General features: G+C 37.2%; 1 protein-coding gene across 1 annotated transcript in view; it reads right to left on the bottom strand.

Annotated features, from left to right (window-relative positions):
* ERMP1 (endoplasmic reticulum metallopeptidase 1) overlaps positions 1–23,203 on the bottom strand; it is a 58,097-nt gene extending 34,894 nt beyond the window's left edge. Inside the window, exons 1-4 of the mRNA XM_069090784.1 lie at positions 22,779–23,203; positions 20,805–21,106; positions 12,942–13,069; positions 11,370–11,475 (exon numbers count right to left, since the gene is read on the bottom strand). Of these exons, the coding sequence (XP_068946885.1) occupies positions 11,370–11,475; positions 12,942–13,069; positions 20,805–21,106; positions 22,779–23,098 (856 nt within the window). The 5' untranslated portion in view covers positions 23,099–23,203. The remainder of the gene's footprint in view (positions 1–11,369; positions 11,476–12,941; positions 13,070–20,804; positions 21,107–22,778) is intronic.
* Between the last annotated feature and the right edge of the window lie 642 nt (positions 23,204–23,845).

Genomic DNA, 23,845 nt, shown 5'->3' with positions numbered 1-23,845 from the left:
CATACTAAGAGGCAAGATAAAATAATGTGTAAGTTTCACAACCTGCTTTTTATTTCACTAATATTATATTTATTACAATAATCTAGTACATTTCTGGCACCCACAGAGTCTTTCTGGCCTACACAGGCTTTATATATGTTAATTCCCATCAATAATTTATTGACTACCACCCCACTGAGTATAACATATACAGGTACCTGACAATGGAAACCTATCCAGTCATGTAACCTTGAACAAGAGACTTTACTGTTCCAGGTTATCAGTTTCCTTATCAGTAAAATGAGAGGGCTGGGACACATCATCACCAAGGTCCTACTCATTTCTAATGTACACTGATCTCTGATTATTCACACAAGAGGTTTTTACATATTTGCCCTAACACAACCCTTCAGAGTCCCCTAGTATACCCATCACAGGAAGAAGACAATAGCTCCTTGTGAAAGGCAAGAATAGTGTTACACTTTTCCCCAAATATAAGTACAACTAAGTACTGAAAAGAAGGAAATATTTGGACAGATTAAGACTGTCTTCAGATATTTTGTGTGGAAAACAAATACTTTTTACATTCAATAGCACCTCTAAAAATCTATTCCTTGCAAATGACAATGGAGGTATCCTATTGAGAAATTATTCTATCTCTGAACAACAGGAGGAACATAAGGAACCATCTCTAGCTTTCCACTTTCTATTTCTTCATATATACTGTGCAGATACAATACCTTCAAAGTAAACAATACATTTCTTTAGAGCTAAAAGGAGAGACAAAAAAAAATATTTCCTTATTCTGAGTTTAAAGTTAAATTTTCACTTTTTTATAGCTCAGATATTGCACTGTAATAAAACTCATACAGATTTTTATACAGAATATTTGCCATATGTGTAATAAGAATGTAAATTTTGAAGATCTTCCCTGCCCCTAGGCTAATGTGCACCTGAAGCCTGGGGTGGGAGGCTTGTTTTTCAGTAGATACAATGTAATAAGAATGTAAATTTTAAAGATCTTCCCTGCCCCTAGGCTAATGTGCACCTGAAGCCTGGGGTGGGAGGCTTGTTTTTCAGTAGATACTTCTTGATTGGCCAGTGAGTCAATAAGGTTGTTACATTCTCTGAGCCAGGAGAAGGCTATATAAGCCCTGATGTGTAGCTTTGTTTTGGGACTCACTTTCAGAAGTGTTCTGTGATTTGATCTGAATTCTGGGAAGCCGTTGTTGAGAGTCCCCCGGCTTTGAAAAACCCAGATGTGGAAACCCAGATGTTGACTGGGTATGGATGTAATGATTGGACAGTTTGGAAAGCTGTCTGCTTGATCTGTTAATGTCTTGATAATTCTGCCTGTATACTTTGAAGTTCGGGGTGCTGACCTTTTTGCCCTGAACGAGGTAAACGATATATGGTCTGACTGATTAAAGTAAGCTTGTTAACCCATTTTGAGTTGCTTTCCTTTAACAAAGCAGATCCAAGAACCTGTGGTAGCTGCAAACCCTGAGGACGTGCTTGGGGTGCTTGCAGCTACAATATGTGAACTTACTCTTTAAAAATAATTATTTCCTCTGTCTCTGGAAATTTAATTTCTGGCATCCCTAAAGTCATGGCTTTCACATTTTACTAAGTGGCCATTTACTATAGTTTTCATTTATTCAGATTTATCTACATATACAAAAGTCTATTTCTCTAGATAGTCAGGAAGACTACTACTTTGGCCACCAAATTCTTTAAGAGCTTTAACCTGCCAAATGCTTACTTAATTCTTTATAACAAAAGATTGGCACCATTTCTATTTTACCAGCAGAAATTCTGAATTAAGAGATTTTATGACACAAAGGTTTTGAAGTAGTTCCAAGAATAACAAATATATTTCAAAGTCTTCTTTAGTTACTATGGCTACTAGACTACATATAGTAGTATGTTAGTAAAAGGTCTTCAATAATAAATTGTGGAAAATTACCACTGATACTTTTTATGTTCTGTTGTGTTCTCCTTAATCTGACTGGTGCTTCAAAAGTCTATGAAAAATTACTTAGTAGCACCATCCACAACCAATATTTCAAGTATGAGCACCTGCAAGGCTTTGCTTTGTAATTCACTTTGTATATGGTCTCACACAGCATCAGGAACAGAACTTAAAAAAAAAAATTCAAAATACTAGGGAAGGTAGCTTAGGTATACCAGATCTTAAATTGTATTAAAAAGCAGCAATCATCAAAACCACTTGGTACTGACTAAGAAATAAGAGAGGTAAATCTGTGAAATAGATTATGTACACAAGACACAGTAGTCAATGACTATAGCAATCTATTTTTGATAAATCCAAAGACCCCAGCTTCTGGGATAAGAACTCACAGTCTGACAAAAGCTGCTGGGAAAACTGGAAAAGAGTATGGCAGAAACTGGGCATAGCCCAATGTCTGACACCGTATACCAGAATAAAGTCCAAATGAGTACATGACTTAGGTGTAAAGGCTGATACTATAAACAAATTAGGGGAGCAAGGAATAGTTTACCTGTCAGATTTATGGAAAATGGAGGAATTTATGATGAAACAAGAGACAGAGAGCATTACAAAATGCAAAATGGAAAACTTTGATCACATTAAAGTGAAAAATTTTTGCACAAATAAAGTCAATGCAACCAAAATTAGGAGGGAAAGAGAAAACTGGGAAAGAATTTTTACAACCAGTGTTTCTAATAAAGGCCTTATTGCTAAAATACATAGAGAAATGAATCAAATTTACAAAAATACAAATCATTCCCCAAATGATAAATGGTCAAAAGATATGAACTAGCAGTTTTCAGAGGAAAACAGTCATATGAAAAAATGCTCTAAATCACTACAGATTAGAGAGATGCAAAACAAAACAGCTCTGAGGTACTACTTCACATCCATCAGATTGGCTAACATGGCAAAACAGGAAAATGATAAATGCTGGGGAAGATGTGGGAAAGTTGGAAAATTAAGTCATTGTTGGTGGAGTTGTGAGTCATTCTGGAGAAAATTTGGAACTATGCCCAAAGGGCTATAAAAATGTGCATACCCATTGACCCAGCAATACCACTTCTGGGGCTATATCCCAAAGAGATCATAAAAATGGGAAAAGGTCCCACATGTACACAAACATTTCTAGCAGTACTTTTAGTCGTGGCCAAGAACTGGAAATCAAGGTGATGCCCATCAATTGGGGAATGGCTAAACAAGTTGTGGTATATTAATGTAATGGAATATTCTTGTACTATAAGAAACTAATGAACAGGCAGACTTCAGAGAAACCTGCAAAGACTTATATGAACTGATGCCAAGTGAGCAGAACCAGGAGAACATTGTACACAGTAACAGCCAAAGTGTTCAAGGACTGATTTTGATAGACTTAGCCCTTTCTCAGCAATGCAAGGACCTAAAACAATTCCAAAGGACACATGATGGAAAATGCCGGTCACAGCCAGATAAAGAACTATAGAGTCTGAATGAATAACGAAGCAAACTATTTTCTTTTTTGTTTTGTTTTATTTTGGTTTTCTTTTCCTTCTCATGGTTCTTCCCATTCGTTATAATTCTTCTATACAACATGACTAATGTGAAATTGAGCCATATTAGATTGCAAGCTGTCTTGCAGATAGAGGCTGAAGAGAGCGGGAGAAAATTTAAAACTTATGGAAGTGAATGTTGAAAACTAAAAATTTAAAAATTAGAAGATAAATTCAAACACATCAGACCTTATGAGATTTTAAAGTGGTTTTGCAAAAACTGTTATAATTTTGAACTATAAAGGTCAGAATTTAAATTTAAGATTCTAATGCTCTAACATATTTATAGAATAAGAAACTATATTCATATGACATTTTTAGAAAAAGATTTATAAATAGGATACAATAAGCAAGATAAAGGCTAAATTTTAAGGAGATCCTAGGAGCTCAAAAACATAGTACAAGATTTTTTAAATCATGCTGTCTATCAGATCCCATTCTGCATCTATTCGTTTCACTTCATTAACTACAGAATTATGTCTCTAGAGACATGTATTATCTATCAGAAATAAAAATGAAATAAAACAAAACTGTCCAGCATTACAGTCTTCCACAAGAGACTGCAAACAAAATGCAGCCTTTATTTCTCTCTAAATTTGCAAATTTTCCAGAATTAAACGAATGGAGAATTGTCAGAAATGGACAAGATCTAAGAAAGAATTTTGCAGATGAACTTTGCTTTATGAGAGAATAATGCAACAATGAAGAATATGACAGGAAAGGTTAAGAGGCGTGGGACAAATGCTACAAATGCAGGGTCTAGCAATAGCAGTTGAAAGACACAAAGGACTGGTCACTGTAGAATCCACATTCTCCATTTACCTCTTTCATTGAACATTAAAGCTACTCCTTAAGTACTATCTTACATATTTAAGTAAGCAAAAGCTACTATCCTTAAATATGATACCCATCATCAACCAAGGACAAAGGGCAAGGTATTAAGTTGACTGGAAAGCACTGCTATCTCTTAATATTGTTATAATTTTAAAGATAAGAAAATTTAGCCTAGAGGGGAAAAAATAACTGGAAAAATCTTAGAAGAAAATAGTCTACCCCTATACCAATAAATTTGAGGGTGCAGGGTAGGGGAAGGGGAAGTGGGAGGTTTCTCCTTTTCAAAATGGAAATCACTCTTCAAATTCCATAAATCTATGGGAAAAAAAAATGTTAAAAGATTTCTTTTGTCCAGACCTGTGATTTCACTAAGGTAGAGAATTTTAAATGAGGAAATTGCCACTGCCAACATATGTAGGTGAGCAAAATTTCTACAACTACTAGGCTAAGAGTTGCCTGAGGCACCGAGAGGTTCACTGACTTGCCCAGTTCCACAGAGCCTTGGTTAGAGGGAGATACTAAACCCTCTCTTCCTGAATCTGAGGTCAGCATTGTCCACTGTACCATGCAGTTTCTGTAAGTTGCTCGAGGGGAAGCTAGGTGGCGCAGTGAATAGATCACCAGCCCTGGAGTCAGGAGTAGCTGAGTTCAAATCCGACCTGAGATACTTAACACAAAACTAGTCATGTGACCTTGGGCAAGTCACTTAACCCCAATTGCCCTACCTTCTCCCATCCAAAAAAAAAAGAATAAATTTTTCTTAAAAAAAGAGTAAGTTGCTCAAGTCTCCACATAAGGATTCCTATATAAATAATGGAATAAAAAGATCATACAAAATTATCTATAGTATCTATAATTACATACCATTATTCCTGAATACCAAGACAAGTAGTACAGTAGAACTCTCAAATACAATTAAGTTTCAGAGGACAATGACCTTTTAACAAAAAAAGGAAGGATTCTGGGCTTCCTTTCCTTGGGGGTTTCTTGTTACCTTTTGACCTAACATCGAGTATATTTATTGTACTGAATGGAAATCCCTTAAAAGATCACTAGTGGAAGAGACACCATCACTTAGGTCTTTAGAGATTAAAAACTTGCAGAGCAAGTAAAAAAGTATTTTGGATTTGGAAGAAGTTAGGGCCACCAAGTTTCTCTTAGGTCTCTGTCCTTGAGATAACAAATGATATAAGTGCAAGAAAATAAAATTGCATACTGAATTCAAGCTAAAATTACCTAAATTCAAATCACTAAAACTCTTAAGCTCCATGAATCTAAGTAATTTCTGTGGCTTTGTCTTCCATAAACATCCTAATTCTGATGTTTCATCATCATGACATGGAGATAACCCTAAAAGGAGACCAGGAGACCTTGGTAGGGTCGCACACATGCAAAAGGCTTTTAGTATGGCCCCAGAAACTATATATTTGGTGCCTTGGTACCACATTAAGTACAATACTCATTATCAACAGGCTTGCCAAAAGGTGAATTTTTGTCCGTGGCAACCATGAAAATATTAAGTGGTGAAAAGTCATGCAGTTTTTAAAAATTTTATAAATATTAATTTAATTGTTATCAAGCTAAATATGAGATTCTTACCTAACAACCAACAAGGAGATAATGTGTTGCAATCAAGTCCCCCAGGCCTGAAATGTACTTCCTTCCTCCCTCACCTCTGCCTCAAATAAAGCTCTCTACTTCAAATACCTCAAATAAAGCTCAAACAACCCCTCTAGATGAATGAAGCCTTTTCCCTTATCTCCAAACTGCTAGTGCCCTCCTTCCCAAACTACTTTCTATTTATTCTGTATTTCTTTTTTTTTGGAGGGGGGAAGGCGGGGCAATTGGGGTTAAGTGACTTGCCCAAGGTCACAGGGCTAGTAAGTGTTAAGTGTCTGAGGCCGGATTTGAACTCAGGTCTTCCTGACTCCAGGGCAGTTGCTCTATTCACTGTGCCACCTAGCCACCCCTGTATTTCTTTATGTATTTGCTATCTATCCCATTAGACTCCTTGCAATTCAAAATGGTTTCCTTCTTTGAACTTGTATCCCCAGCATCTAGCATACTGGATGTGGAATCAAAAGACATGAGTTCAAATCCTTTTCTACCACTTACCATCTATGTTAGATAAGTAACCTCATCTCTCATGGGCCTCAGTTTCCTTATCTATAAAATGAGAGGCTAGGACTAGATGTCTCTAAGATCCTTTCCAGCTTTAAATCTATCATCTTATGCCAGTGGAGGAAATTAATCAAAACAGTGTTGACATTCGCACTGTAAGTGAAACCAGAATATATAAAGAAATTGCAGCTAAATAGGATGGCTGATAGGTTGTCTTAAAAGAGGCAAGGCAAACCTAATGTAACTATGCACCCAAAGATATCAAGGAACAACATTTCATGATAAACCCATTAATCTCACCTTGCAGTACTTAGAAGGAATATAAGCAAAAAATCAGAATGAAGATAACTGATGTACCAAAACTGGGCAGGATGAGAAAAAGCAGAAATTACAAAGCACAATACTCCAAATTAAATCATCATATACTCTAATACACAATGACTTCAACATAAAGTTAGAATAGGAGAAGAAAACAAAAAATATTGGAAAAGATGGTTCAAGATTATGAAATTGGGAAGAGAAATGAGAATGATGCAAGAAAATTATGAAATGAGAGTCAACAACCTGACTGAAGAAAATAACACTTTAAAAAACAGACTAACTCAAATGGCAAAAGAGGCTCAAAAAGCCAATGAGGAGAAGGATGGCTTAAAAAGCCAAATTTGCCAGATGGAAAAAAAAATCAAAAGCTCACTGAAGAGAATCATTGCTTCAGAATTAGATTGGAGCAAATGGAAGCTAATGACTTTATGAGAAATCAAGATACTATTAAACAGATCGAAACAAATGAAAAAATAGAAAGTAATGTGAAATATCTCACTAGGAAAACCACTGACTTGGAAAATAGATCCAGGAGAGATAATTTGAAAATTACTGGAGTACCTTAAAGCCATGATCAAAAAAAGAGCCTAGAAATCATCCTTCAAGAAGTTCTCAAAGAAAACTGCCCTGATGTTAGAAACAGAGGACAAAACAGAGGTTAAAAAATCCACCAATCACCTCCTGAAAAAGATCCCAAAAAGAAAACTCCTAGGAATATTATAGCCAGGTTCCAGAATTCCCAGATCAAGGAGAGAATATTACAAGCTGCCAGAAAGAAACAATTTGAATACTGTGGAAACACAATCAGGATAACACAGGATCTGGCAACTTCTACACTGAGGGACAAAAGGTCTTGGAATATGATATTCCAGAGGTCAAAGGAGCTGGGATTAAAACCAAGAATCCCCTACCCAGCAAAAATGAGTATCATGTTTCAGAGGAAAATATGGTAATTCAATGGAATAGAGGACTTTCAAGCATTCTTGACAAAAAAACCAGGGTTGAATAGAAAATTTGACATTCAGATATAAGAAGCAAGAGAAGCATGAGAAAGTAAATAGGGAAAAGAAATCATAAGCCACTTATCAAAGTTGAACTATTAACATTCCTACATGGAAAAACAATAATTGTAACTTATGAAACTTTTCTCAGCATGAGAATAGTTGGAGAGAATAGAAATGTGTGTGTGTATGTATGTATGTATGTCTATACAGGAGGGTATATGGGCATATGAATACATATGTGGGTGTGTGTATATGTGTGTACAGGTATACATAGACAGAGCACAGGACCAATTGAATAGGAAGAGATGATACAAGGTGAAATTGAGAGGTGAGAGAGGAATATAATGAGAGGAGATTGGGAGAGATAGAATGGGGTAAATTATCTCATATAGAAGAGGCAAGGGAAAATGGGTACAATGGAGGGGAAGAACAAGAAGGCAAAAGGGAATGAGTCAACCTTATTCTCACTCAATTTGGCTTAGGGAGGGAATGACATACACACTAAATAGGGTATCTCACCCTACAGGAGAGTAGGGGGGAAGGGGATGAGAGGGGGGTTGATGGAAGGGAGGGCAGGCTGGGGAGGGGGAGCGAAGTTAGGAGCACCCACTTTTGAAAAGGGACAGGATCACAGAACTAGTGGGAGGTAGGAGAGGATGGAGGGAAATATAGTCAGTCTTTTACAATATATCCACTACAGAAATGTTTTGCATAGCTACACTGAATTTTACATAGCCTATATTGAATTGCTTATCTTCCCAGTAAGAGTGGGTGACGAGAGGTAGGGAAAGAATCTGAAATTCAAAGGTTTAAAATCAAATGTTTAAAATATATGTATATGTATATGATTATTATTATTGTTTTACATGTAACTGATAAATAAGATATACAGGCACTGGGACATAGAGATCCACCATGCCCTACTGGAAAGTTGTAGGGGGTATGGGGGAAAATATGGGAGAGAGCAGATTGGGGGAGGGTATATTCAGTGGGATCACTCTTTTGGGGTGGTGGGTAGGGGGAAAATGGGGAGAAAACCTTTGTAACTCAAAACCTTGTGGAAATGAATGATGTAAACTAAAAAATAATAAAAAAAGAAAATCATGAAAAACAAGTCAACCCTCTGCTAAAGGAGACCCCAAAAAATACTGAAGAAAATAACACCTTAGAAAATAGACTAACTCAAATTGCAAAAGAGGTCCAAGAAGCCAATGAGGAGAATGCCTTAAAAAGCCAAATTATGCAGATGGAAAAGGAATTTCAAAAACTCACTGAAGAGACTAATTCCTTCAAAATTAGATTGAAGCAAATGGAAGCTGACTTTATAAGAAATCAAGATACTATAAAACAGATCCAAACAAATGAAAAAATAGGCAATGTGAAATATATCATTGGAAAAACCACTGACCTGGAAAATAGGTCCAGGAGAGATAATTCAAAAATTAAAGAATTACTGGACTACCTGAAAGCTGTGATTTAAAAAAAAAAAGAGCCTAGAAATCATCCTTCAAAAAATTCTCAACAAAAATTTCCCTGATATTCTAGAACCAGAGGACAAAATAGAAATTGAAAGAATTCACTGCTAACCTCTTGAAAAAGATCCCAAAAGGAAAACTCGTAGGAATATCATAGCCAAATTCCAGAGTTCCCAGGTCAAAGAAAAAATATTACCAGCAGTCAGGAAGAATACAATTTAAGTACTGTGGAAACACAATCAGGATAACACAAGATCTACTAGCTCCTAAACTAAGGGTTCAAAGGGCTTGGAATATGATATTAAAAGAGATCAAATGAGCTAGTATTAAAACGAAGAATCACCTACCCAGCAAAACTGAGTATAATACTTCAGGGTTAAATATGAACATTCAATGAAATAGAGGACTTTCAAGCATTCTTGGTGAAAAGAACAGAGCTGAACAGAAAATTTGACTTTCAAATACAAGAAGCAAGAGAAGCATGAAAAGGTAAACAAGAAAGAGAGATCATAAGGAACTTATTAAAGTTGGACTAATTACAATCCTACATGGAAATATGATATTTGCAAGTCATGAGAATTTTCTCAGTATGAGGATAGTTGAAGGGAATACATACGTGGATGTGTGTATATATAGGTGGGTGTATATGTGGATATATTTGTACGTGTGTATGTGTATCTATGTACATGTATATATAGGCAGAGGACACAGGGTGAGTTGAATATGAAGGGATGCTATCTAAAAATAAAATTAAGAAGTGAGAGAGGAATATATTGGGAAAAGGAGAAAGGGAGAGATAGAATAGGGTAAATTATCTCACATAAAAGAGGCAAGAGTAAGAAGTTAAAATGGAGAGGAAAAGCAAGAAGATGAAGGGGAATGAGTCAACCTTACTCTCACTGGATTTGGCTTAAGGAGGGAATAACATACACACTCAATTGGTTATCTTACCTTACAGGAAAGTAGGGAGGAAGGGGATAAAAGGGGGTATGATAGAAGAGAGGGCAGATTGGGGGACAGGGTAGTTAGAAGCACATACTTTTGAAAAAGGACACGGTCAAAGGAGAAAACAGAATAAATGTGGGGGCAGGATGGGATGGAAGGAACTATAGCTGGTCTTTTACAATATGACTACTATGGAAATGCTTTGCATTACTACATATTTATAAACTATACTGAATTGCTTGTCTTCCCAGTGGGGGTAGGTGAGAAAGGAAGAAGGGAGAGAATCTGGAACTCAAAGTTTTAAAAAATAAATGTAAAAAAAATGTTTAAAAATTGTTTTTACATGCAACTGGGAAATAAGACAGACAGGCAATGGGGAACAGAAATCAATCTTGCCCTACAAGAAAGTAAGTGGAAGAATGGGGGGAATATAAGAGACTGGGGGAAGGAGTAAGATGGGGAGAAAATTTGTAACTCAAAATCTTGTAAAAATGAATGCTAAAAACTAAAAATAGATAAATAAATGAAGTGATTACCCAAAAAAAATCCGAACAGTTAAGGAAAACAATTCAACACATTAGCTACATCTCAGAGTAAAAAAAATTTTATTTAAATCAAACAATCCTCATAATTTAAATGACCCTGACCCTTCCTTTCCCTTTTCAAAATTTCCAGAAATGAAAAATCTCTTGTCACAAGGCATTATGTAAACTTGTATTAATGGACAAATTAAGACAAGAATCCAATATCTGCTATAAGGTTAAGATCTGTAAACTGGAATAGCATTAAGTATGCTGGCACTGATCCTGGAATACTTGTACAATTTTATAATATTAATAAATTGAAAAGAAATATGAAATAATGCATTGCTTAAATATTATTATTTTTATATGCTTCCTAAAAATATACAGTACTGAATAAATTCAACTACAAAATTAAATTCCTAAATATCTGGGTAGATGCCAATTTTAAAATTCGTAACACTTTTTATAATCTAAATCTTGTACACATGAGCTTCTTAATCTTTTTACAGCAGTACTTTTGGGAGACATCCTATATAATTTTCAAACTCTAAAGAAAAAAATATTTATTTCAGTATGAGAATTTAAGTTCAAAAGAAACAGTTCATCTAAAATGCCTGATCACATACCTGTCTGGAATACAAGCTCTTTTCCTCCAACACCAGCTGCTTCCAGGTTAATAAATGCACGAATCAAATTAGCCCAGGGATGCTGAGTAATGAAGCCATGACTGGCCTTAATGAAAAAATATAGAAAAAAAAAATAAGTTGTGTTGTAAGGCACCATCACATCTTATTCACTTATATGGAAAGAACTTCTTTAACGAAGAATAGGAGACACAAAATACATTTTCTCAAAAGTAGTAACTAAGAAAGAACAAATGTAGCTAGGATTCAGGGTGCTACAGTAGGAAAAAAAAACAGTAAATGATTAAGAGAATTTAATTCAAGGGTCAAGTCCAGTCCCTCTCATCTAATACACAATGTGAACATTACCAAGTCACCGTGGAGAGTCTCAATTTTCTCATCTATGAAATAGGAATAATATCTGCTTGTCTGTCTCATATAATTACTGTAAGGATGTGTGACTCCAACCCTTAAACTCTAGGAAAGATAAACTGAGTGAAAGTATATGAATAGGCAGATTCATCAACCTCTTTAGGCCTCAGTACTACTAGTGAAGCCAGGGGGCTATCTCTCTCCCACCCCTATCCTAGGGAGAAAGAACAATGGGAGATAAAAAGAAATAGATGCCAAAATAAAGAAGTGGAGGAAGAAACTGGGAGATGCATATGTTAGAAGTACATCAATTTTTGAAGGGAACTACTGTCACAAGTTGTCTACAAACCAGACCTGTTAACTAAAAAAAAAAAATCCACTACTAGAATAACTATTAAGAGAGTGGCAAAAATATTAAGCAACTCTTCGAATAATGAGTTTTGGGGAAACTATTATGTTATGAAGTTTATAACACATTTAATAACCAAAATTAGTATCTGAGAACAGTTTCAATCATAAAATCCTACAAGTTGAATGGAACCTTAGATATTTAATACAACCACCTCATTTCACAGTGAAACTGGAGCACAGATAAAATTCCAAATCACTATTTAAAGAAATATTGCAGGGGTGGCCAGGTGGCTCAGTGAGTAAGAGCACCGGCCCTGGTGTTGGGGGACCCAGGATCAGTTCAGGCTCAGATACTGGGCACCCACACAAAATAACTGGCCGTGTAACCTTGCACAAGTTACCTAACCCCAACTGCTTTAAAAAAAAAAAAAGAAACATTGCAACGGTTTGTTTCTTAAGTATGTTCATGTAATATGAAAGACCCTAATCTCTACTTTCTGTTTTAAAAAGTTTAGATTTTCATGAACTGTTTTTGTAAAAAGAAGCAAAAGTTACTTCTGGAGCTTATTTTTAAACCTTTCTCTAGCCATCATTCCCCTACACATGCCTATTAAAATGTTAAGAAATTTGAGGACAAAAACTTTTTCTCTTTTGTGCTTGTATTCCCAATTTAGCACAGGGTCCAACATAGTAACCACTTAATAATAAATACCTTTTCATTCACCCATGCATTCATTCACAGTGCTGCCAGAAATGAGGTACAAACATCCCATCTATCATTTGCATACAACTTTTTTTCTCTCAAATAACAGACATTTAATCAAGCCTAGTATTCAAAATAGTGATAGCTACTTGCAAGACATTTTCTTCAGCTCCATTAAAGAGGAATATGACAGCATGCTGTAAGGCTTCTGATGATGTTGACAAAACTCGTAAGATTTCAAGCATCACTGAACAGCTAACTGCATCATCACTGGCACCTTTGGAAAAGAAATGATAGATCTGCAACATGAAATGTGTTTCTAAATTGTTGTTTTTATAGCCTTCATAACCTGATCCAACATGACTATAAATGAAGTTTAACTAGTCATTTCTCTCATTGTTTATTCTATTGGGATCATCAAATTTAAATACTTCCAATATCTTCCCATTCCCAATGCCATTACCCTGGTTCAGGCTCTCATTAGCTAAAGTCATAGTTTCTAATCCATGTCCCTACCCAATCCAGCTCTACATGACACTACCTACCTTCTGTATTCTATATTCCATCCAAACTTAACTACTAGTTTTTTCCCTACTCTTAAAATGCCCTCCACCCCTTCCCCCTCCCATACCTATTTCTAACTGCTAACAACTCTTATCATTTAAGGCTCAATTTAAAAACTGAGTCTGCCATGCTAAAACTCCTGATCCCTGGACCTCAGTACTGAAGCTTGAAGGGATCACTCCCTCCTCTGATCACCTATCAAAACCACATGGTATATCTTTATACTTTCCTCTTGTATCCATCTTTAATATGGTATCTTATTATAATCTTATCAGATTATAAATTCCCTGAGGGTATAGACTCCTCTTATTTTGAATCTCCTTAAGTACTTACAAAAGTACTTTGTACACAGCATAACCTAGGGGTGAGGAACTTGCAGCCTCAAGGCTGTGGCCTTCTAGGCCCTTTGGGTTTGGACTTTTGATGGAGTGCTGGTTTTACAGAACAAATCCTTTATTAAGGGGATTTGTTCTGTGAAGTTTAGATTCAGTCAAAAAAGCTACACATGAGGTTCCCCACCCTGGAATAACCAAATTGCTGTGTTAAATTTATAGGTGCTATATGCTTTCTTATTATTTAACTTATAAAGACATTATAAGATTTAGAGCTTGCAGGGACCTTTAGGATCATTTAGGTCTAATGGTTCCCAACCTGTGAATCAAAGCATTATTGTCAGGAATCCAATAATTCACAAATGTACATAGTAAGCACTGTCACTGCGATTTCCATTTAGCTCCCACAAAATATAGTTTTAAAATGTTACTGAATTCATAATTACTTTTGGCCATCACATATTTTTTCTACCAACAAATGCCAATGTTCTAACTACTGTCATGTGGGAACCCACAGTTGTTTATATTGAAAATTAATCTTTATACTAAACAAGGCCACACTCTCTTCTAGTCATTTTTACAGATGGGAAAACACAGGCAGGAGAGGTAAACACAAAGGCAGAGAAAAGTCAAGCTTGGGGATGTGAGTAAAGTGTTTTTTCTGGCTTTGAATCCAGTGCTTTCAATTAATTCTACAACACTTAAAATTAGAAGTAACTGTGGATATCCTCCAAAAATGAACTAACCAAAAAAGGACCTTCCTTTAAGGTTTCAACACTGGTCACATAAAGAAAATGTGACTGGTCACACTTTAAAAAGCCCTAAACTAGGGCTTCATAAACTGGGGTCTATGGATTCATTTCTTTGTGGTATCTGTTGTAATTCATGGTATATTATGCCCTTAAAAACATCATTCTGAATAGTGGGCTTCATCAAACACTGCCAATGGGGTCCAGGACACCAAAAAGGTGAAGAATTCCTGCCCATACACAAATAAAATTGCTCCTCTTGGACCCAGTATAATCTGATGACGAAGTCTTCTCAAAGACTCAGACTTAGAGCTAGAAAAGAGTTTAATCATCTAAACCAATCCCCTCCTTCTCACAAATGAGCTAAGTGAAGCACATGTATACAAATGGATATATAGTCATGATAAGAGAGACAGCAAATAGCAGAGATGGGACTTAGAAACTCAGGTTTGAGTCTCTAATAAAACAGACTTACTAATGCCATTATTTTTCTTGCTGTTGCTGTTCAGTCATGTCTGACTCTTCCGTGGACCCATCTGGGATTTTCTTGAGCAAAGATACTAGAGTGGTTTGCCATTTCCTTCTCTGGCTCATTTTACAGATGAGGAAACTGAGGCAAAGTTATTATACAAACCCTAGCTTAGCCAGGGTCCTAGTAAGTGTCAGAGGCCAGATTTGAACTCAGAAAAATGAGTCTTCCTAACTTCAGGCCTGGCACTCTATCCACTGTGCCACCTAGCTCCCTAAATGCATTGATTAGCAGACCTCGGGAAAAAAAAGAACAAGATTTCTTAGAAAGCAAATGCAATTTATAGATAAATCTGGAAATGACTGATTTTTTTAAAAAGGCATCAATATAACCTCTAAAAAAAATGCTGTCACTAACTCAAAAGCCCAAGAAAAGTTTAATCATCAGAATCATCACGTTTCAGATGATCAAAATGTGGTTTTTCTCAACACACTGATATACAGTGATCTATATGATGAATTTTTTAAATTCTTTAAGCAAAGTAGTAAGGAATATTTTACATTGGCTAAAGCTAAGCAATATAGCTATTCTCAGCAATACAATGAGCCAATACAATTCTGAAGGATTTATAATGAAAAATGCTATCCACCTCCAGAGAAAGAACTGGAGTCTGAATGCAGATCAAAGCATACTTTTAAAATTTTCCTTATTTTTCTTGGCTTTTTTGTCTTTACATTCTTTTGCTACATGGCTAACATGGAAATGTTTTGCATGATTGCTTATGTATAATCTAGAGCAAACTACTTGCCTTCTCAAGGAGTGGGGAGGTATGAGAGGAAGAGAGAATTTGGAGCTCAAAAAAATTTTTTAAAATTGTTTTTATATGTAATGGGAACAAAATATAAAAAAAGGTAGCTAAGTTCTAATAAAACATTTTTCTAACTCTGGTTCATGACACTAATGAGATTGTAGGGAAAAGGTCTAAAGTAGGGATAGTCTCAAGGCCACATGTGGCCCTCTAGGTCCTCAACTGTGGCCCTTTGACTGAATCAAACTTCACAGAATAAATACCCTTAATAAAAGGATTTGTTCTATAGACTTGGACTTAGTCAAAAGGCCACACCCAAGGATCTAGAAAGCCACATGTGGCCTCTATGCAGTAGGTTCCCCACTTCTGGCTAAATATAAGAAGCAGTGAATATTTTGAATGATTAATCCAACTAGGAGGCGAATGATTCTAAAGAAAAGTGTCATAAACCAGCAAATTACTCAAGGGAAAACAAAGGAGAATGAATATGGGTCACATGCCCTGGAGAGAATTATCCCCAATGGAAGAAGAGTTGTAAGGGACACTAGGTACCATCTAACCCAACTACCATCACTACCAACTAGTCATCCACTACCAACTGTCCATTCCCCATCCCACCTTTTAAAGATAAAAAATGGTCCCAGACATTTTTAGCCCAGGAAAACTTAAGAGTTAATAAATAAGCAGGAAAATCTATATTCAAACCAAGGTTATCTAATGACAAAACCAAGGCTCTTTTCATAATACTAAATGAACAAACTTGTATCAGATAATTATTTGATAACCTCATGTCCTTCCATACAGTGTTATGCCCTCTTTGAATCCTCTCAGTATCTTATAAGAATTTTCCTTAACTTATACTACTTGTCCTGCCACTAGAACTCTACCTCTACCACTTGAAGCTTCCCCCCAAATTTTTGAAGATGATTTTGGAGAATTCGTGACACTTACCTTGGCAATTTATAACTACAGAAAGTCACATTATTGATTCCTTTGCACTTTCCACATGAAGTATTTAATAAACATTTGTTGAATAAATGATCCTTTAAATAGCAAGAACTAAGAGAACACAGCAGTATATAAAAATAGCAGGAATGTAAGAATAGTAAAATGCTATAAAATCAAATTTCAAAGTAATTAAAATTGTACCCATTTATGTCAAAAACTAAAAAGCAATGTAATGGGAAGATCTTTCCTGAATACAAGACTATTGGAAAACAAGGGCTAAAATTATATACAATGGAGAAACTCTCACTTAGAAGTTATTTGAAAGTTGACCAGACCCATGAATTTGGAAAAGACAGGTTCAAATCCCAGCAAAGTTACTACCAGTGGTTTCTTCAACTAAGGAAATGAAAGGGTTAGATTAAATAATGTCTAAGGTCCCACCAGCTCTCATTCTATGATTCTATAACTATAATCCACATCTATTTGACAGAGTTATAGACATACTAATAAGCAAAAAAAAAAAAAACCGTTAAGGAAATAAGTACTAGCCACAAAAAGGCTAAAATATCTCTATTAAGAGTCACATAACTATATGTGCAGAAAGTCCAAAAAACTCTACCAAAAAATTAACAGATATAAGAAATTAATTTAGTAACAGTAAGATACAAGTCCATGAAAGTGACTTATATTTTTATATATCACTTAACAAAAATCAGGAAAAATTAAATAGAAATGCTATGAATGGGGGGGGGAGGAAATGAATCAAATAACTGGGCACTAATCTACTAAAATATGCTTGAAACTTATATAAAAACAACACTAAAGGTTTTGACAGCAGTTCTAAAAGAATCTCTGAACTGAAAGAATCACCCTTGTCCTGGCTGAAGTAAAATCAATAATAGAAAGATGTCAAAACTTTGAAATTAGTTTATAGATTCAAGTGAATATTAATGAACAACTGACAATTATATTAGGTGATTTATTTGGAAAAAACAAAGACAGAAGTACATCAAGGAAAACTATAAAAAAAATTGTAAAAATTTTTAATTAATTAAAAAATTTGCTTTGCCAGATTTTCTAATGGAAATTTTATAACTACCTGAATTTTTTAAAGTAAGATCAATGGAGAGAAAACCTGGAAATAAAATGAAATGTATAAAAAGATTAAAGACAGAGACTGGACCTGTGATTTCACTTATAAAAACAATTTCCAAATGGGAAAACTCCTTCTATCAAAGCAACTTAAAAGTTTTCTAAGTTTCCTGAGGCACTGAGAGGTTTAGGGACTTCTAGGAGTACACAGCCATGTGTCCGGCAGAGGCAGGCCTTGAACCTATCCAGATCAAAATGTAATTGGGAAATATTTATCAAAATAAATAAAAATACAAGAGAATACAATGTTAATATATGGTCAATATGTGGCCAGAAGGGATCCTTATGTATGATTTAAGGGGCCCCCATTTCTATTTGAGTTTGACACCACCACTCTATAACATTTTGCCTTGCCTAAAAATGATCAGTAGTTTAAAATTCCAAAGCTATAAAAATCACTGGGAAAAAAACCCAAATTCAATAAAAACTGCTTTGAAAATTATATAGCCATATAGCAAAAGATGATGTGAGACCCAAAACTCACCACACTTTCTACAGTAAAGGCAAATTAAATCCATATTCTAAATGTGTTTACACATGTAAAAACTTCTACTGAACAAATGGAAGAAATTACTAAATATAACATCCATGGATTTGATTAAATAAAAATAATTACATTTGCAAAATGAAAAGCAGTTTATCCAAATTTTTTTTTAAAAGCAAATGAGGGGGCGGCCAGGTAGCACAGCAAGTAACAGCACCGGCTCCAGTGTTGAGAAGACCCTGGAGATCGAATCCCGGGCTCAGACACTTAGCACCCACCCAGAATCACCTGGCCGTGTAACCTTAAGCAAGTTACTTAACCCCAATTGCTTAGGGGCGGCCAGGTGGCTCAGCGAGTAAGAGCACCGGCTCCAGTGTCAGGATGACCTGGATCAAATCTGGGCTCAGATACTCAGCACCACACCCAGAAATAACTGGCCGTGTAACCTTGAGCAAGTTATTTAACCCCAATTGCTTAAAAAAAAAATAAAAAATAGAATAAAAGCAAATGAGGTATCTTTGCAGTAAATATTTCTGATAGAAATATGACATCCAGACTCCATGAAGGAATGATGCAGATTTACAAGAGTAATACCAAATCACCAATGAACAAATGGCCAAAGGATGCGGACTGACAATTCTTTTAACACAAAAATTGTTAGTATCATTATTTTAAAAATCTTCTAATCATCTGAGAAGTGAAAATTAAAACAACTCAGAGATACAACCTGACACCCAAAATAGCGAAGGAAGTAAAACTGATCAAATTCAGTGTTGGCAGGACTGCAGGGAAATAAGTATGCTATCACTTTCTAGTAAAACCATAAAATGGTGCAGTTTTTTTAGAAAACAACCAGAAAACACAATAAAAGTTACAAAATTGATCACATTCTTTGACCAAGTAAGTGATCTCACTTGTAGGGATGTGACTAAATATTTGAAAAAACCTATCTGCACAAAAATAGTCAGACCTATTTTATATGTAGTAACAAAAACTGGAAATAATCTACGTATCCAATAACAGAGGAATGGCAAAAAAAAAAAAAGAAACATTATTGTACCATAAAAACGACAATTAGCTGATGTAATAACTTAGTAACAGCAAAAATACAAAAATGTAAATACATAAAGATATAGCAAGATTTCTACCAAGTAATATAGGGAGGAAAGAGAATTATAAAGTAACACCGTCACCTTATTTAAAAAGGATAGCAGGAACAAAATTCTTTAAGTACCCAGACAAAGGGAAATCAGAAAGGAATACAAAGAAATTATAAGTGATATTATTTTTTGAATTTTTTAACCAAAATATAAATTTTGGAGTGTTAAGATTTTATTAGACATTTTATTCTTTTTTGATTGTTGGTATTTTCTCAGCTTCTCTTTAAGCTTACAACTTTTCAAAACATACAAATTAGTAGGGTACCAGTATAGATACCCTAATCAAATTTTAAACTGTGAAAAAAAAATTTTTTAAACTATTGTCTGGGCAAGAATTATTAATTTGGCACTTAAAACAGCATAATACACCCAAGTGCAACTAAAGTCCCCAAGCAGAGGTCAATGGCAACATACCAAGTGAAATCACAGCTGACAGTATATTTCTGGAACAGAAATGACACTCAATGCCTGACAGCACCAGTGGACAATGGGCCTGCTATAGCTACCACAATGAAAAATAGGGTACTCATCATGTGTCTGGTGTACAATCAAAGAGCAAATCCTCAGTTAATTCGCAACTTTCTAATCCTCATATCCTCTAAAACAGCAAATACAGCAACAGAGAAAATCTAAATTGATGTCATTTACAGGACAACAGCAAGGCAATTTATTGTTCAATACATTGTTAATGCTATCAAAAAAAGAATATCCATGGCCAGGAGTGGTAGTACAAGCCTATAATCTCTGCTACTGGCTGGTCTAAAGATTGTGAGTTCTGAGTTATAACAGGCTAAAGCAGAAAAGGTGAATGCACTGACAATAGGACTAATATGAGTGAGTCCCTGGGAGTCCCTGTCCCTCAGGCAGTCCCAGGCTGCCTAAGCATGAGCAAAAAGGCCAAGTGTGGAAAAAGCAAACTAAAACTTCTGTATCAGTCAGCATTTGCAATTAACCCCTAAATGGCACTTTGAGATAGGGAGATTGTCTCACCATCACTTCCCTTGCCCTCATCAAAAAAGAAGTAATTAAGACTATCCATGAAAGGATGATAATCATTACCACACAAGCTGGGTTTAGAGCAAAGGTTCTTTATCTTTTTTTGTGTCATGGACCCCCTCTACCTTAGCAGTCTAGTGAAGCCTATAGGTCCCCTCTTCTCAGAATAAATGACTGAAGGAAATGATAAATGTTAGGTAGATGTTAGTGAAAATGAATAAGCACTTTTTTTCTCATACAAATTCAGTGACTCCTGAAATCTACCCACAGACTCCAGGTTAAGAGCCCCTGGTTTAGACAAATGATATTCCCTAGGTATTTTAAAATGATTAATAACAGCATGAGCATACCTGGAGAATTTGCTACTGAGTCAAAATGACAATTGCACAGTACTGCATGCTGTGCTCCATTGCTAGGTTCCAGCTTTACTACAACATTGGTTATGTTATCATAATAGCTAGTAAATCCTCCTAAGAAGTCAATGCTGAAGGACCCTGTTGGTCGTTGCACATCTATTGAAATCTTGTGAATGCTGCTGCTTTCAGCTTTGATCAGTTTAATTTGCTCCAAGAGGTAGTTAACTGTGAGAACTTCATTTTCTAGGCTTCCTGTAGTTCTGGGACCAATAGAAGTTATATGTTCAAGATAATTCCTACAAGAAACCAAAAAGAGTAAAATGATAAAAGATTTGCTAAGCTAAAAGCACCACAGTACTACAGAAAAAGCCACATCTATCTATACAGCTTATATAACCATTTATCAGTATTAAGGGATCATCACCACATCAAGGATATTTTGAAATATTCTATAAATTTCTATTAATATATTCTTTTTGGTCCTCATCACTTGACATAAAAGTCTGGAATTAAAAATTTATTTTTACAAACCCCAATATAATAGTTTACAGTATGAACAAATCAAGCAACTTTTCAAAACCAATAAAAAGTATGTCCAAAAGTCATTCATGCCTACTAAGAGCTAGGCAGTAACACAATACAACTTTACACAGAGATAGACTGATTCATGTGATTAAAAGTCAGAATGACTTCCTCCTGGGGCACACAAATAACCACCCTGTTAATAAAGTTGTATTTGGGCCAAAACTAAACTTATGCAAAAAGATAACCAGCAAAAGTATGCAGTTACACCTCCTTCCAAAAGATTATGAGAGAGAAACTACATAAGAAAACAAGCCTTCTCTGCTCGGTGTCCAAAGCCACTTTTTAGTAAGGTAGTCTAGTGGAAATGTTTTTACCTTTGTCATACATAGGTTACTATACTCTTAATTTCAATTTACAATGAGATGCATGAGGAACTTTTCATAAGGAACCACCAAGTCTACTTAACTCACTACCCTCTTTCCATCTCAAAATTAGCAAAAAAAAAAAAATCTTTATAAAAGAGTATACAAAATCATCCTGATAGGGTTATGCTTTTTTAAAGAACCCAGGGACTTACATGTAAATAGAAGTAACTCCAAAAAAGGAGAGGAGAATGTAAATCATGTCTCTGAAAAGCTAAAAAAGCATAAATGGCATATATTCCCAATTCTTCCATTTATTTGCAGTATCCAAAACTGGATGGGCACTAGATAACCATCTAGTACAAGTCTGGTGGTTTAAAAACACGCCCAGAGTTGTAGGATGGTAAACAGAAGCAGGGTTAGAACTCGGGAGCTCCAAAGGTCTGATCTTGTCACAAAGGTCCGCAAGTCAGCCAGCATCTACTGAGAGGCTGCTATGTGCCAGGCACTGTGCGGAGAGCGCGTGGCACAAAAGGATGACCAGTCCTCAAGATCCTACCCGAAATAACAGGAAGACAACTATGCACACCTCCCGCTCCCACGTGCTGGCTGCTCACTAACAAGAAACCAGTCTTGCAGCGGGGTAGAGGATGCAAAGCTAGTCCGCAAAGACACCATTATCAGACCGTGCTTTCTTTCCCTGGCCGGTGCCTGCTAAGTGTGGAGCAAAAGTTTAATAAACGGTCCTTGGTGGGACTTGACTTGGAAAAGGGAGGCTCGGATAACGTGGAGCCAAAAGGGGCCTTGGAGTTCATCTGGACCAAACCTGCTCAATTTACGGAGGAAACTGAGGCCCAAGGCTGTTGTGACTTGCCCAAGGTCATGGAAACAGGAAGCACAAGCGGGATCTGAACCCAAGTCCCCTCTGCTTCCAGATCCGGCGCCTCGTTCCACTGCAAACTGAAGGCTGGTCAAGCTGAGGAGCTCTTATTAAACGCTTACTGTATGCCGGGCTGCACGCAAAGATGTGGGCACGCGTGGGGGAGGGTAGGAGGAGGAGGGGGAGCGAAGCGGCACCTACCGGGCTCGGAGCGCGCTGAACTCCGGGCGGGGCCCCAAGGAGGCGGGCAGCATGAGCTGCCGCAGGGAGAGCTGCACGAGCAGCCGGAGGCCGAGCAGGTAGAGAAGGAGCGCGAGCGCGGCACGCGCCTCAGACAGCCCGGACTCCGCGGCCCGGCTGCCGTCGCTCCCCTTCCGCGAACAGTCCCGGGAGCTTGCCCCAAGGAGCGGCCTCTGCCCTGAGGCCTCCCGCTCCTCCTGCCCCGGGGCAGCCGGGATCCCTCGGCGCTCCCCGCCGACACGGAGCCGCCTCACGGCCGCAGACTGCGAGCCCCACTCCATGGCCGCGAGCCGCGAGCAGCCAGCCCCGAGCCGCCACTGCGGCCACCGGCCCAACCGCCACTGCTCGCCCGCACCCCAGCAGCAGGGGCAGCGCCTCCTGAGGAGCGGACGGAAACTGCACTGGGACAAACTTGTGCTGATTGGTCCTCTCGCCCTGAGCCCGCCCCCCTGGGCGGAGGGAGGCCCGCGGGCGGGAGGGGCGTGCGGACTGGGGTGTGATGGGGGAGTCCTTTCAGGTGGACGGCAGAAATTTCCAGAATGGAAAGCCAAGTCACAGGAGGTTCTTGGAACTACAAGAAAACTTAGGAAGGCATCCAGGAAATGAACTGGGCTGAAAGAACAATAAAATTAAAAACGACAATCCTGCCCGCCCCAACCCCGCCCCCAGCAGCCGGTAGACTGAGTGGGTTTGGCTCCGCACGGGCCCAGGCCCGAGTGAATGTGGAAAGTGGGACAAAGCCTGGTAGTCCTGGGCTCCACCTTCCCTACTGAACAAAATCCCATCCGCCCTATAGCTCCTCCCGCATCAAGTGCAAAATTGTGTTTGGTTTTTAAAGCCTTTCTTGGCGTGACCCCTTGCCGTCTTTACTCCCGACCATGTATTCTTAAGAGCCAGCACAGTGACCTCCTTGCCCTTCCTAGCAAGCTCTGTAAATGGGCACTTGAATGCGCTCCTTCCTCCCCTCCTCCTCCTGGCTGCCCTTGCTTCTTTTAAGTCTCCGCTAAAATCCCGGCTTCTGTATTTCT

Source organism: Petaurus breviceps, unplaced genomic scaffold (genome assembly GCF_028583685.1).
Source record: "Petaurus breviceps papuanus isolate PSGF00001 unplaced genomic scaffold, PetGlider_PUasm1.0 187, whole genome shotgun sequence".
NCBI lineage: Eukaryota > Metazoa > Chordata > Mammalia > Diprotodontia > Petauridae > Petaurus > Petaurus breviceps.
This window is presented reverse-complemented; position numbering and strand designations above follow the sequence as displayed.